Genomic DNA, 11,576 nt, shown 5'->3' with positions numbered 1-11,576 from the left:
GCATGTTGAACAGCTTAACACGTCCATTTGAACACGGCGAGGCTGAGAGGAGGTCCGCCGCGGGAACGCAACCAGCCAAACACAACATATGGCCAGCGTGTAGTTTGGGGGGCACGGGGGGGGGGGGGGGGGGCAAGTTACCTACACAAACTTGCATCTAGGATTAAACAAACAATAAACAAAACGGAATTAACTGCACGTGTGTGTGTGTGTGTGTGTGTGTGTGTGTGTGAGTGTGAGTGGGGTTACAGGTTAAGGAACTTTATTCACATCAAGATGACTATTATGTGACTTTTACCAAAATGTTTGGATTGTTTTTGGCCTTTTAATTGAGTGATTTCCTTCCTAAATAATAATAATGGGGTTTCAGCGAGCATATTAAATGTGCCACAGCGCTCTAAAGACACAGAAATTAAACTCTTCATACTTATCAGCTAATTAAAACATTGTGTGGACGGTTTTAATGTTCTTTTTTTTCCAGATTGAAATCTCTCGTTTTTGACAGGAGATCTCCATCACAACAGAATCACTTCTCTGGCGAAGGGGTCAGGCTTATCAGGGTTAAATTGGATTGAATTATGAATTGGCTCGAGACTAATGCAATTTAAAGTGGGCCATGCAAAAGATAATTATCAGATTGCTTCTTTGACAGCAACATTTGACCCTACAACAGGTGGCGGGAGAAAAACAACCTGCTGGGGGTCCATTCTTCGTTTAACCGTCACCACCAAGACATCTATCAAGCTATATCGGTACATATAGATGTGTATAATGATTTGATGGTTCCCACTAGTTCTTTACGAGTGGATGAGTCTGTTTGGTTGTGAGTTGACTTTTTGCTCTCGGCGTCGCCACCCGATGCACGTGGCACGTGGCCCCTTGTCACTCACCCACAGATGTCGCACTTGTACTCCCTCATGCCGAGGTGTCTCTTCACGTGGTTCCTGGCGTCGCCCAGCTGAGCGGTCGCAAAGTTGCAGATCTTACACATGAAGGGCTTGGATCCTGCAAAACAAAAGCATGGAGAGGGTTCACGTCCCGCTACAATGTCGGGCTTGAAAGAAAGAGGTAAAATAACGGCGACTCCAGAAGTAGAAGAAACAAAAAAAACACATGGCCTGACTGCAAGCCCTCGTAAAAAAACTACAGTCACACAGAGTGCCAGGCGTCCCTTCGTTGGCTCTCCATCCATCCTCGTCACTCTCCTTGGTCTCTTCCCTACTCTGCCTTTGCCTGTGGTTGCGTAAATTGGATTCCAAAGGTCAGGGCGAATGCGTAAATCAATTCTGTGAGCGCTCACTACCTCCCATTCCATCATTAAAGCGCTAATCACTGTGGCGGGCTTCTCGGGGAGGTTTCTCCCTAATTATTGTCATTAATAAGTCCAGGGTGGGCGGGGACGCGCCAGCGCTTGAGAGAGTGGCAAAGCCTCTGCCCGCCATCCGTCATTTAAGAGCAGACCACGTCCCGGGATCGCTCATTATATAACCATCGCACCCAGGCACACACCACCACATCAACCATACTCTGCATTCAGTGCAACACACAATACCAAACTTTTAACCACCCTCTATCCCCCCCCCCCCCCCAATTGCATTTGGCAGAGACACGAACTGGGAGATCTTGTTTGTCAGGCCGGGCCGGCACCGCGCAGCGCGACCCTCCAATCTAAGTGGCAGCCTGGCGTGTCGGCGTGCGCATCTGTGAGCAAAAGCCCTCGCCCTCTCGCAGCGAACATCCCAAGACGCTCTACAATATTTATTCCAGGGGCGGCCGCTGATTTGATTAAGCACTTTGTGTAGATTACTAATTCGTTCATGCACGGTTCACTTGCTGTGAGCTGGAAGTACGACACATTGAATTTTAAGCCGGTAACGAAGATTGAAAGGCAAGCGTGTGCTAACAAGGCCCATAAACATGGGAGGGAGAGGGAGGGGGGGGGGGGGGGGTGAGACACAGCCAGCCTCTTCATTTCACATGTCCCTACAGTACACACAAATCACTACACAGTCGAAATAAAAGGCAGAAAAACACATAGAACTCATATACGTAAACACACTTCACACCTCAATGTGTGGACACTTTCTCTCACACATACACACACACACACACACACACACATCGCGGTCATCAACACCCTTAAAAGAAAATCACAAAAAGAACTAAAACAAAAAGACGAGACGCGCACACTCACACCACACCCACCATCACGCCTTCATCTACATTCACCTATGCATGTGCATGCAGACGCACACATTGAATGCAGAAGACAACCACCCGTGGACAAACAGAAGGAGAGACAATCACTCGCTCACACACACACGCTAACGTTGAGGTGAGAGCGAGGCGTGTGGGGAGCGGATTTGTCCAGATGGCTGGCGGAGTATGAGACATGGCAGGAAGGAGGGAGATGTAACGTCCCTCAGTCCCCACATCTTATCACATTAATACTCCACCACTCCACTTAAACGGCCGCCGCGAAGCTGAAATTGACCATCAATGCGGTGTCATGTTAAATTAATATTGCCATCCGCATAGAGGCGACGGCTCGTCTCACTTCCCCCGGTGAGACGGGGAATGACTAATTCATTTCCTGCGAGGAGAGGAGATCCTCGTGTAACGTCTCTGAAAAGTAACTGGAAGCTCGAGGAGGAGGAGGAGGAGGAGGACCGGGGAGGGACGATATCAACATACAATCTCAGATGTTAGATATCGTAAGAGTAGTCCTTTCATGAAGCACCAATCACATGACATTGATGTAGCTGGTCAATAATGTTATGATATTTGATTGAACACACCGTTTCATATCCTGTAAATAAAAGTAACAAACTTTTCACACGTGCAGCCGCATTAAAGAGGGACCATGGCTTTTTTATTGAGCAGTCTGGAGGAGCCTTTGCAAAACGGGTTGGCATTCCTTCTTTGTAATCGGTTTTCTTCCGGTCACTCGCAGCGCTGCACACCTGTCGGGTCGGAAGGCTTCACAGCGTCGAACTGACGGCCTGCTCGACGAGTGCAATACATGCCATAAAAATATCCAATGTCAAAGGCTAAGCATGTTTGTAGGTCTGACCTGGTTTTTTTTTTCACCGCTACCTACCAAACAAACATCCCGCCCCGTGTGCGAGCCTGCATGCGTGGCAAGAGTGTGTCTTACTTAAAGCCTCGGGCTGAGGGTCAGACAGCTCCCTCCAGTGAAAAAGTGACCAATTTAGCTCAAAATGCAAATTCCAGCCGTGGCCTCGTTGGCAAAGCTGCAAGCATGTGTACACGTCTCCTTTAAGGGACAAATTGAGAAATCTGTGTGCAGCCTCCCACCACCGTCTCCTGATTTCACTGATTAATCAAGTGAATAAAAAAAACAGGCCTTAATTAAAAGGATCTGGACGTGCTCCCAGCCCAGGAACAGGCAGACCCCCCGCTGTGCGCCTCCACGGCCCCACAAACAAACACCCAGAATAAATGGCCGCCATTGAAAAAGGTAAATAATTCACTGTAATGAGGGAGCGTAGCAATAACAGCGAGTGGCATATGTTGTCAAAATGAAGAGAAATGGCTGCTTCCCACAGATAAGAACAGCGTAAATGGAAGTAATCTCATAAACAAGAACATAACTCAATTGAATAAAAAGAGGTAAACCTTAAAATAAAAATAAAGTATTCATCATTTGAAAGCTCGGGATGTGCCCTTGACTGGAAGCCATCTGTTGGGACCTCAGTGTCACAGCTTTCATTTATTTCATTTTACTAAGTAACATTAGGCAAGTGACCTCAAAACTGAAGAATAATGACGGCGGGTAAAATTATGAATACATAGAGACTATTCGTTAATAAGAAGAAAGTGGTGGCTCCACATTAATCATCCGGGTTTTAACCTCCTCACAACTTTAAGCAATCTGACTTTGGGCCCCACAAGGTGACTGGCATACATGCTACACCAAAAGTACAAAACAGGGTTCTCTCTCATACTACTGAGGCACCAATGCATTCATGACAGAGTGATGTCCACACACACTGCTTTAAGTACTCAGAAAGGGAATATTATCTTGGGGTTTTCTGACAAAAGCTACAATATGTACACCACGCCGCTGAGCCAGATGGTAAGAGAAATCACACACACACACACACACAGAATCATGCGCACACATGGTAAGCACAGAGCATGAACTTCAATTAAAGTCCCATTAAAGTTTGGGCTGAAAGGGGGATGAACCATAGGAGGCAGAAGAGGGCATTTATCGATGTCGCCCTCACATCTCGTCCCTGCATTAAGTTGATTTTAAAAGCAATTAATACACATGGTCAGGGAGAAGTAATGGAGCGCCCTATGTTCTTAACCTGCTGGACATTTCCCAGCCGAGAGCCCTGACCAACGCCGCCCTGCTTTGCATTATAAATGACAAGATAAATCTTAATGGATTGAGGATAATCAGCAAGCCGGGAAGGCTGACATATACACACGTTGGCTAGGTGTGGGAGCGCTCGCGCACACACACACACACACAAACATGGACGTACGGACACAAGGGAAATTAAAGGCTTTGAATACGTCTGCATTGATTATTTTAAATTATTAGCCCACCTCTCTTTGGACCGCCAATGCTTTTAGCCTAAGCTTTAACACATTTACAGAGACTTATTGACTATAATTACAACTGAGTCTTGGTAATGGACACATCAATTATGAGTCGCACATGTCTCGGACCAAGCGTTGCTCAGGGAATCCCAATCTGGGGTCCATTAGCGTCTCTCCTGCTGGTCTGAAGCTCAATCAGTCTTTACCCTCACCTCTACTGAAACAGCTATTACCTGGCTGCAGCAGATAGCAGCCTTAAGAGGAGGCTCAATGCAATTGTACAAAAAGATAAAAATAAAAAATAGCCCTTATAGCCGAGCAGCCACACAACGAGTGTGTTTTCTTTTGGTAAAAACGGGATGTGGTCAAGGCCATAAAAGGCTTCAAACTCAGCAGAGACAGTTGAATAATTATTTAGCAACGTCAAAATTACTTTAATATATTATTTATTGTATATAAAATACGACAGTGATGACCTGCGACTACCCAGCACGCATACTGCATTAGTGTATGTATGTTGTGCATGTGACGAACAAAGAGCCGGGATGTGTGTGTGTGTGTCCATTCAGAGACGTGTACGTACCGGTGTGCGTGCGAATGTGCGCCAGGAAGGCCATGGAGTTGCTGCTCTTGCACACCTTGCCGCAGTACTTGCACACGCTGCCCTGGTTCTCCTCGCGCTCGCGGTTTATCTGCTCCGTGTCCTCCAGCACGTACTTGTTGACCTCCCTCAGGAGCTCCTCGTGCTTCTCCTTGATGTGAACGAACAGGTCCTGCTCCGTCCCGAAACGGTCCGTGCACTTCACGCACTTGAAGCTGGCGCCGCCCTCGGGCAGCGCCTCCACGCTGTTGCGCTCGTTGCGCAGGTGGGCGGCGCTGGTCAGGTGCTGATGCAGGTTGCTCTCGGTGTAGAACGACTTGCCGCACACCAGGCAGTGGAAGTGCTTCTCCTTGGACGGGTGCTTCATGGAGATGTGGACGTTGAGGCCGCTGATGCCGTCGGCCATGAAGCCGCAGTCCTCGCAGCGGATGCGCGTGCTGCTTCGCTTGTCCTCCTCGCTCACCTTCATTATCTTGCGCCGGAGCTTCGTGACGTACGCCGAGTCGGGGGACAGGAAGCCGGAGGGCGTCGTCGTCGTCGTCGCCGCCCCGCCTCCGGTCAGGCACACGGCGGCCACCTCGCCCTCCTGGGCCAGGTCTTCCTGCATCTGCTGCTCCTGCTCGGCGAGGGCCTTCATGGACACAATGCAGGCGTCGTAGGGAGGAGCGCTGGATATTAGCGTGTCGGAGCGTGAGGTTTCAAGTTCCGTGTCTGAAAGCCCCTCGCTGGCGTTTGGGGCCGCCCCCTCCGGAGCCTGCTGGGGCTCACACGCCTCCGCGGCTCCTGCGGCCTCGTTGTTTGGATCGGCTTCACCGCCACCGGAGGGCGAGGCGCTCTCTTCCCGCTTGTCGTCCGCGGCGTCGGGCTCCGCAGGCGCAGTCCCGTTTGGGCCGCCCGTGGAGCAAGACTCGGACACCTCTGTTGGGCTGAGGCCCTCGCTTTCAGGATCGGGGCCTGCCTCTGCTGGCTCGGCGGCCTCTTCAGGAGGGAGCGCGGCCGCCCTTTGCTCCTCGCTGCCGAGCGGCTCCAGGTACCTCTGGCTCTTCTGCTTGTGCTTTTCTGTGAAGGCGTGGCGAGACATTTCCCTGCTCGTTACGGCGTAGTAGCAACACGCCAGGCACACGTACTCAAAATCTTTGGTGTGCTTTCTCTTGACGTGGAGATGGAGCGAGGGGATCGACTGGGCGACAAAATCGCAAAAGCTGCAGGCGCCGACCGAGTCGTGTTGACTTTTTTTCGGGCTCGAGTCCGACGGCGGTTGGTCCTCCCCGCTGCATTCCTTTGTGGCCGAGTCGTCAGACTCCGTCTCCTTGTCGGCGCTCTGCGGATCGGCCTTTGGTTCTTCTGTGGGTTCCTGCGGTGACGCACTCGTGCAATTGTTGGCTTGGTTACTGCTGCTGCTGCTGCTGCTGCTGCTGTTGTTGGCGCACTCTTGCGCACGCCGCACGTGCTTCTTGGTGATGCAGTGGCGATCCATGTCTCCCTTGGTCACGCAGCTGTAGTTGCACAGAGTGCAGCTGTAGCCGTACTCCTTGCTGTGCTTGCGGCGGACGTGGACGGTGAGGTTGGTGGCGTTGGACACGACCAGGCCACAGTACCCACAAGTGGTGGAGGACCCTTGCTTCGGTCGGCCTCGCTTCTTTCTGGGGGCTTCGAGCTCCAAATCTTCTTCCTCAACCGAGGCGGCCTCCTCAACCGAGGCGGCCTCCGCAGCCGCGTCGTTTGCTGGAGAAGATTTGGCCTGGGGACACTGCGTCGGAGCGGCCGCCTCCTCTCCACAGGCCACTTCAGCCGTGTTCTCTACAGCGGCGAGCTCCCCGCCGCCGCCGCTCACGCTCTCGACGTAGATGTCAAACGAGGCGGCGTCGCTGCTTTTCTCTCCTTTCTGCTGCTGCACATGAGCATCCGAGCACAGGTGAGCGTCCATCCACTCGGACGTGGCCGAGAGGAAGTTGCACAGTTTGCAGCGGTACCACTCCTGGTTCAGGTGTTTTATCCTTGTGTGGTTTTCCAGCAGCGCCGGGTTGCTGACCCTGAATTCGCAGTGGGAACACTTGAGCTGGGACCTGCTGAACGCACGTTTCGGGGCCACTCTAGTCGGAGCGGCCTTCGGGGTGCCGACAGGATTCTCGGCCTTCTTCTCTTGGTCCGTGTTCTCGCCAGCCTCAACTGAAAGACATTCCAAAGGACACACTTTTCAACACAAGTATCATTTGAAACAATTCAATTAAAAGTTAAAAATTTCAGAAATTACTACAAGAACAATTCATCCAAAAACAAACTTGTATATATATATATATATATATATATATATATATATATATAAAAAGATGATGTGCAAATCTATCAATATTTTGACTGCTGTGTAAGCTATCAAAGATCTTTGTAATAACATCGACTCTGAATTGAACTGAACTTAAGGATAGCATATACTTACACGTGTACGGGGTGTCTTTGGTGTGGTAGCTCTGGATATGCACATCCAGAGGGGACTGGTCGCGAAACTCTTGTCCACAGAAGTTGCATGAATATATCATCTTGGGTTTCGGGGTTCTCTTGCTTACTCTTCTCTCTTGGGAGGGGACTTGATCCGCCTGCTGTTTGTCCAATACGGTTTTCTTTTTAGTTAGACTATTAGCGTCGCTGCCATCGCCATCGGCTGCCGATCTCGACTCGCTGAGAACGGGCTCCTGGCTTTGTTGCACTTGGGCGGCGCTCTCTGTCTCCATGTCTACCTCCTGTATTTCAGCTGGACTTCCGTCTGACACATGTTCTTCAGCTGGCTTTACAGTTCTTTTGGTATTCTTTGAGCTCTTTCCGTGCTTTCTTGAAAAGTGGATCTTCAGTGATCTCGGACATTTGGCTGAGAAGCCACAAACCGTGCAGAGGTTATCCCCCTCTTCTGGTACGGAGTCAGGCCGCTGTATCGTCGCAGGGACTTCCTCCTCTGCTTCATTGGACTTAGTGGTCTCACCAGGTGAGTCTCTTTGGGTTTCCTCCATTTCCACATCACCTGGCTGCACATTTCCACTGGTGTCATCATCAGCACCTTTGTCCTCCACAGCTTCCGTTCCTGATGTCAATTCTTTATCCATTTCATAGTCTGCTATGATCATATGAAGGTGAAGTTGAACACGATCATCAGAGCTGGATAAAAAACTGTGGAAATAGAAAAACTGAGTATATGATTGGCATCTTTGATTGTATGAAAGACAATTTAGTGGAACATTCTGGAAACCAGTGGATTCGACACCAATTGTGCTTAACATTTCATTTTTTAATTTAACAGCACTGTTACCTAAACACAAGTAAATGTCGCCATCTAGTGCTTCCAGGCACAAACTGTTTGGTATGTGATCTTGCTGTTGCAGTTCATTTATTGCCAAAACAAGTCCACTTAAGTCAAAGCCATTTAATAATGGCCCATAAACACAAAGCTGATTTAATAACCATTACTAAATGCTCATAGACATGAATTAATAGCACATCAGTTGTTGCCAGTTTCACCATTAAAAGCATATCAAGTTCAGCTTCAGTTATAAATAACCATATTACTAATGTTACACACTGTTGGAACAGTGTCAAGCTTGTATTGCTGCGTAGATTCAATGTGATTCTAAAGTAGTCAAGGCAGCTCAGTGCAACTCTATTCTACTTGCTCTTTGTGAAGCATGTTTCTCTTTCCATACAATACAGAGACTGATGATTGTTATTTATCATTTGCTTGTGTTTTACTTATTTGGAAGTTTCACTGTGACCATGTGGTACATGATTTGTTTCAAAGGTAGTGGACAAACGATATGTTTCAGCCTTGCTTAGAGAAGAGACTGAAGTTCACAATTATACTAACGTTAATGCACCTTTTTGGCTACATTGTATCCTTTTATTTACAAGGATTAAAGTTGATAACATATAAAAAAATGTACTTTAGCTAGATGTAGATGTGTGCTGTGTGTCATGCCTTCTTTTTGCATGTAACTTAAGCCTCGATGTACTTGTGCGTGAACGCAGAATTCGTAAAAACATTTTTTTTAAGTGAAACTTCGACTGTCGAGTGCTGTAATATAATACACCGCGTTTAAAATCGTAACGGCATAGATTGCCTTTTCACCTAAACACATATGAAGGGATGTTGTTGTGAATTCCTCTCCTGGCTACCGCGGCTAACTTGCTAACTAGCGACATGTTTCTCGACTGTACTTTGAGACACACATCGAACGTCCAATGAAATTGTCTTCATCAACTGTGTGGTCCAATCAAAGCGTCACAAAGGCGGGTCTAAGCTGATCCATGGATTGGAAAACGACGGCATCACAGTGGCCCAAAAAGGAGGCTAACATCGAGCCCTGAAACAGTGCTCTATGTCACCGAAACAGTCCCTAAAAAGACCCGCAAGAGTCGTGTGTCGTTTTGATTAAATCAGCTGATGTCATTATTAGGATATACAGTCAAACTTCAATTGGACTTACCTCTTGTTATACGACTATTTCCACTGTGCGCGCTTTTTGCTGCTAGACACAAATGGCGTACCGTAGCGTAAGCCTTGCGTCACACGAGAAGGCGGCACCAACGGTTTTTTTTCCAAATCAGCTGATTCGGTCATATGCTGCATTCTTGTTCTGTGGGGAAATAAAAATAAACTATTGTCCTCATCCTAAAATGTGTGACTTTTTGTCTCATTGGAAAATGCCAAGACGGCTCTGGTGGAAATTTGACATGGGCTAGTGCTGTTCCTCAGTATTGTGATTCATACGACACACACAGACAGGAAGTGATGCATTTAATGTCCGATTTTACTTCAGAGTAACGACCAGGCGTGCGGAGCATAATGCATACGTACGAGATTACTTTGAACGAAAACAAGACTCAATATACTGCTCTACGTTGACTGCATTTCAACCTAATTGTGGATTCAGAATAAATTGTTAACTCAATCCACAAGATCTCGTTACATTTCCGCAGAATGTGTTAATGATTTGCGAGGGAGGCAGCCGGGAACCGTCAACCTTGCGGCTCCCAGCCAACACACTACTCCATGCGCCACCATCGCATCCCATTAAAGTATGACATATTGTACATGCACATTCAAATATGCACATAAACCATAACAACTGTTGAAATACTTTTCCTGCACATCTTCTGCAAAAATACTATATTTTGTGAAAAGAAATATCTATTTAGCCCATTTTTTCAAAGACACCGCTTAGTACTGTGGTTTCATTCTAAATAATCTGGATGTAAATGTTTATGGTTTCTTCCCAGACAACTATTTTACCTTTCTTTACTTTTCTGTCATTTTATTATTATGATAATGTAAGAACTATTTGCATTATTATATATATATTTAAAGTACGTTCGGCATGTGCTCTGTGCACAGGCAGTGTATGTTTTCTTCTCAAATGGTCAGCCTGTGATGAATCACCACTTCCATTTGACATCCATTGTTAGCTTCATGGAAATACTGAAGATTGATTAATGCTTAGGCATTAATTGATTAAGTAGTCTGACAGGTCAGGAGGTGATAAATTATACCTCCTGCAATGAATACACAGTTTACTTTGCAATCATTTTCTTTAATTCATCACAGTCAAAATTATATGACATGGATGGTTGGAAACACATTCCCCTTCTCCCTCCTCTCCCATATTTCATTAGGATTCATCATTCATTTTTCTCCATTAGTTGTCTATTAAAAGGGAGGAGGCTGGCTTTGGGGGACCGGACACTGCCTCAGTCTCCGTCATTGCTCTTTGTAAAGTTCTGCAGTGAAATCAACGGAATGTCTGCCATATATTTTGGAATTTCTCACTCAAAGGAGTTCTGTTGATACAACTTTGTGTTTTTTTAAATTTTAGTACTTACTAAATGTGGTCCTAATATTATGTCATATGAAAGCTGCTATGTATACTGATATAGAGGTTAATGTTAACCTAGATACATACATACATCTGATGCACAGATGATGCATGACAGTCATGCTGAACACGTTTTACTTGAAATGTTCAAAGTTATCTCTACAACAATGTCTTGGGAACAAAAGAATTGCTCGATGTACACTAACTTCTTCTAAGTGAAATGAATGCATAGTAGAAACAACACAACTCAAGACGTCGTATGGAAATAATTGGCAGGGACCATTCCCAACGTGCCTCCTAAGACCCTTAAATCTGAACCCTCATGTATTTACTGGCGTCGCTTTGTAAATGCTAGAGTGTGAAAGTCTTTAAGAGCTTAAAAATGTGTAATTACAAATGGGACGGCAGTTTCTTGCAACATATGTTCCCAAGGTAACGCAATTTGAACGTCTTCCAGGCTCTTTCCTCTGTTTATACCGAGTTCTACGTCCAATTGCAATGACTTGGGTAATGGGTAAGGTGGGTAATTCCTTTGTGCAAAGTCG

The 11,576-nt window shown here is 46.9% G+C and overlaps 1 protein-coding gene across 1 annotated transcript; it reads right to left on the bottom strand.

Annotated features, from left to right (window-relative positions):
• Nucleotides 1-466: 466 nt before the first annotated feature.
• Nucleotides 467-9,743, bottom strand: LOC134132881 (zinc finger protein 407-like). Its single transcript, XM_062565614.1, has 4 exons — nt 9,646-9,743; nt 7,614-8,335; nt 5,159-7,345; nt 467-1,005 (listed from the first exon to the last, which is right to left on the bottom strand). Exons 2-4 carry the CDS (start codon nt 8,290-8,292, stop codon nt 887-889), a joined length of 2,985 nt encoding a protein of 994 aa, XP_062421598.1. The 5' UTR covers nt 8,293-8,335; nt 9,646-9,743; the 3' UTR covers nt 467-886.
• Nucleotides 9,744-11,576: the final 1,833 nt, after the last annotated feature.

This window comes from Pungitius pungitius, chromosome 11, assembly GCF_949316345.1.
Source record: "Pungitius pungitius chromosome 11, fPunPun2.1, whole genome shotgun sequence".
In the NCBI taxonomy this organism is placed as follows: domain Eukaryota; kingdom Metazoa; phylum Chordata; class Actinopteri; order Perciformes; family Gasterosteidae; genus Pungitius; species Pungitius pungitius.
This window is presented reverse-complemented; position numbering and strand designations above follow the sequence as displayed.

Excerpts from the sequence above, each read along its gene's own strand:
- LOC134132881 (XM_062565614.1), bottom strand. The coding sequence starts at position 8,292 with ATGATCATAGCAGACTATGAAATGGATAAAGAATTGACATCAGGAACG. Across the intron at positions 7,346-7,613 it reads CAAAGACACCCCGTACACGT|TTGAGGCTGGCGAGAACACG; the intron begins GTAAGTATATGC and ends AATGTCTTTCAG. Across the intron at positions 1,006-5,158 it reads GCACATTCGCACGCACACCG|GATCCAAGCCCTTCATGTGT; the intron begins GTACGTACACGT and ends TTTGTTTTGCAG.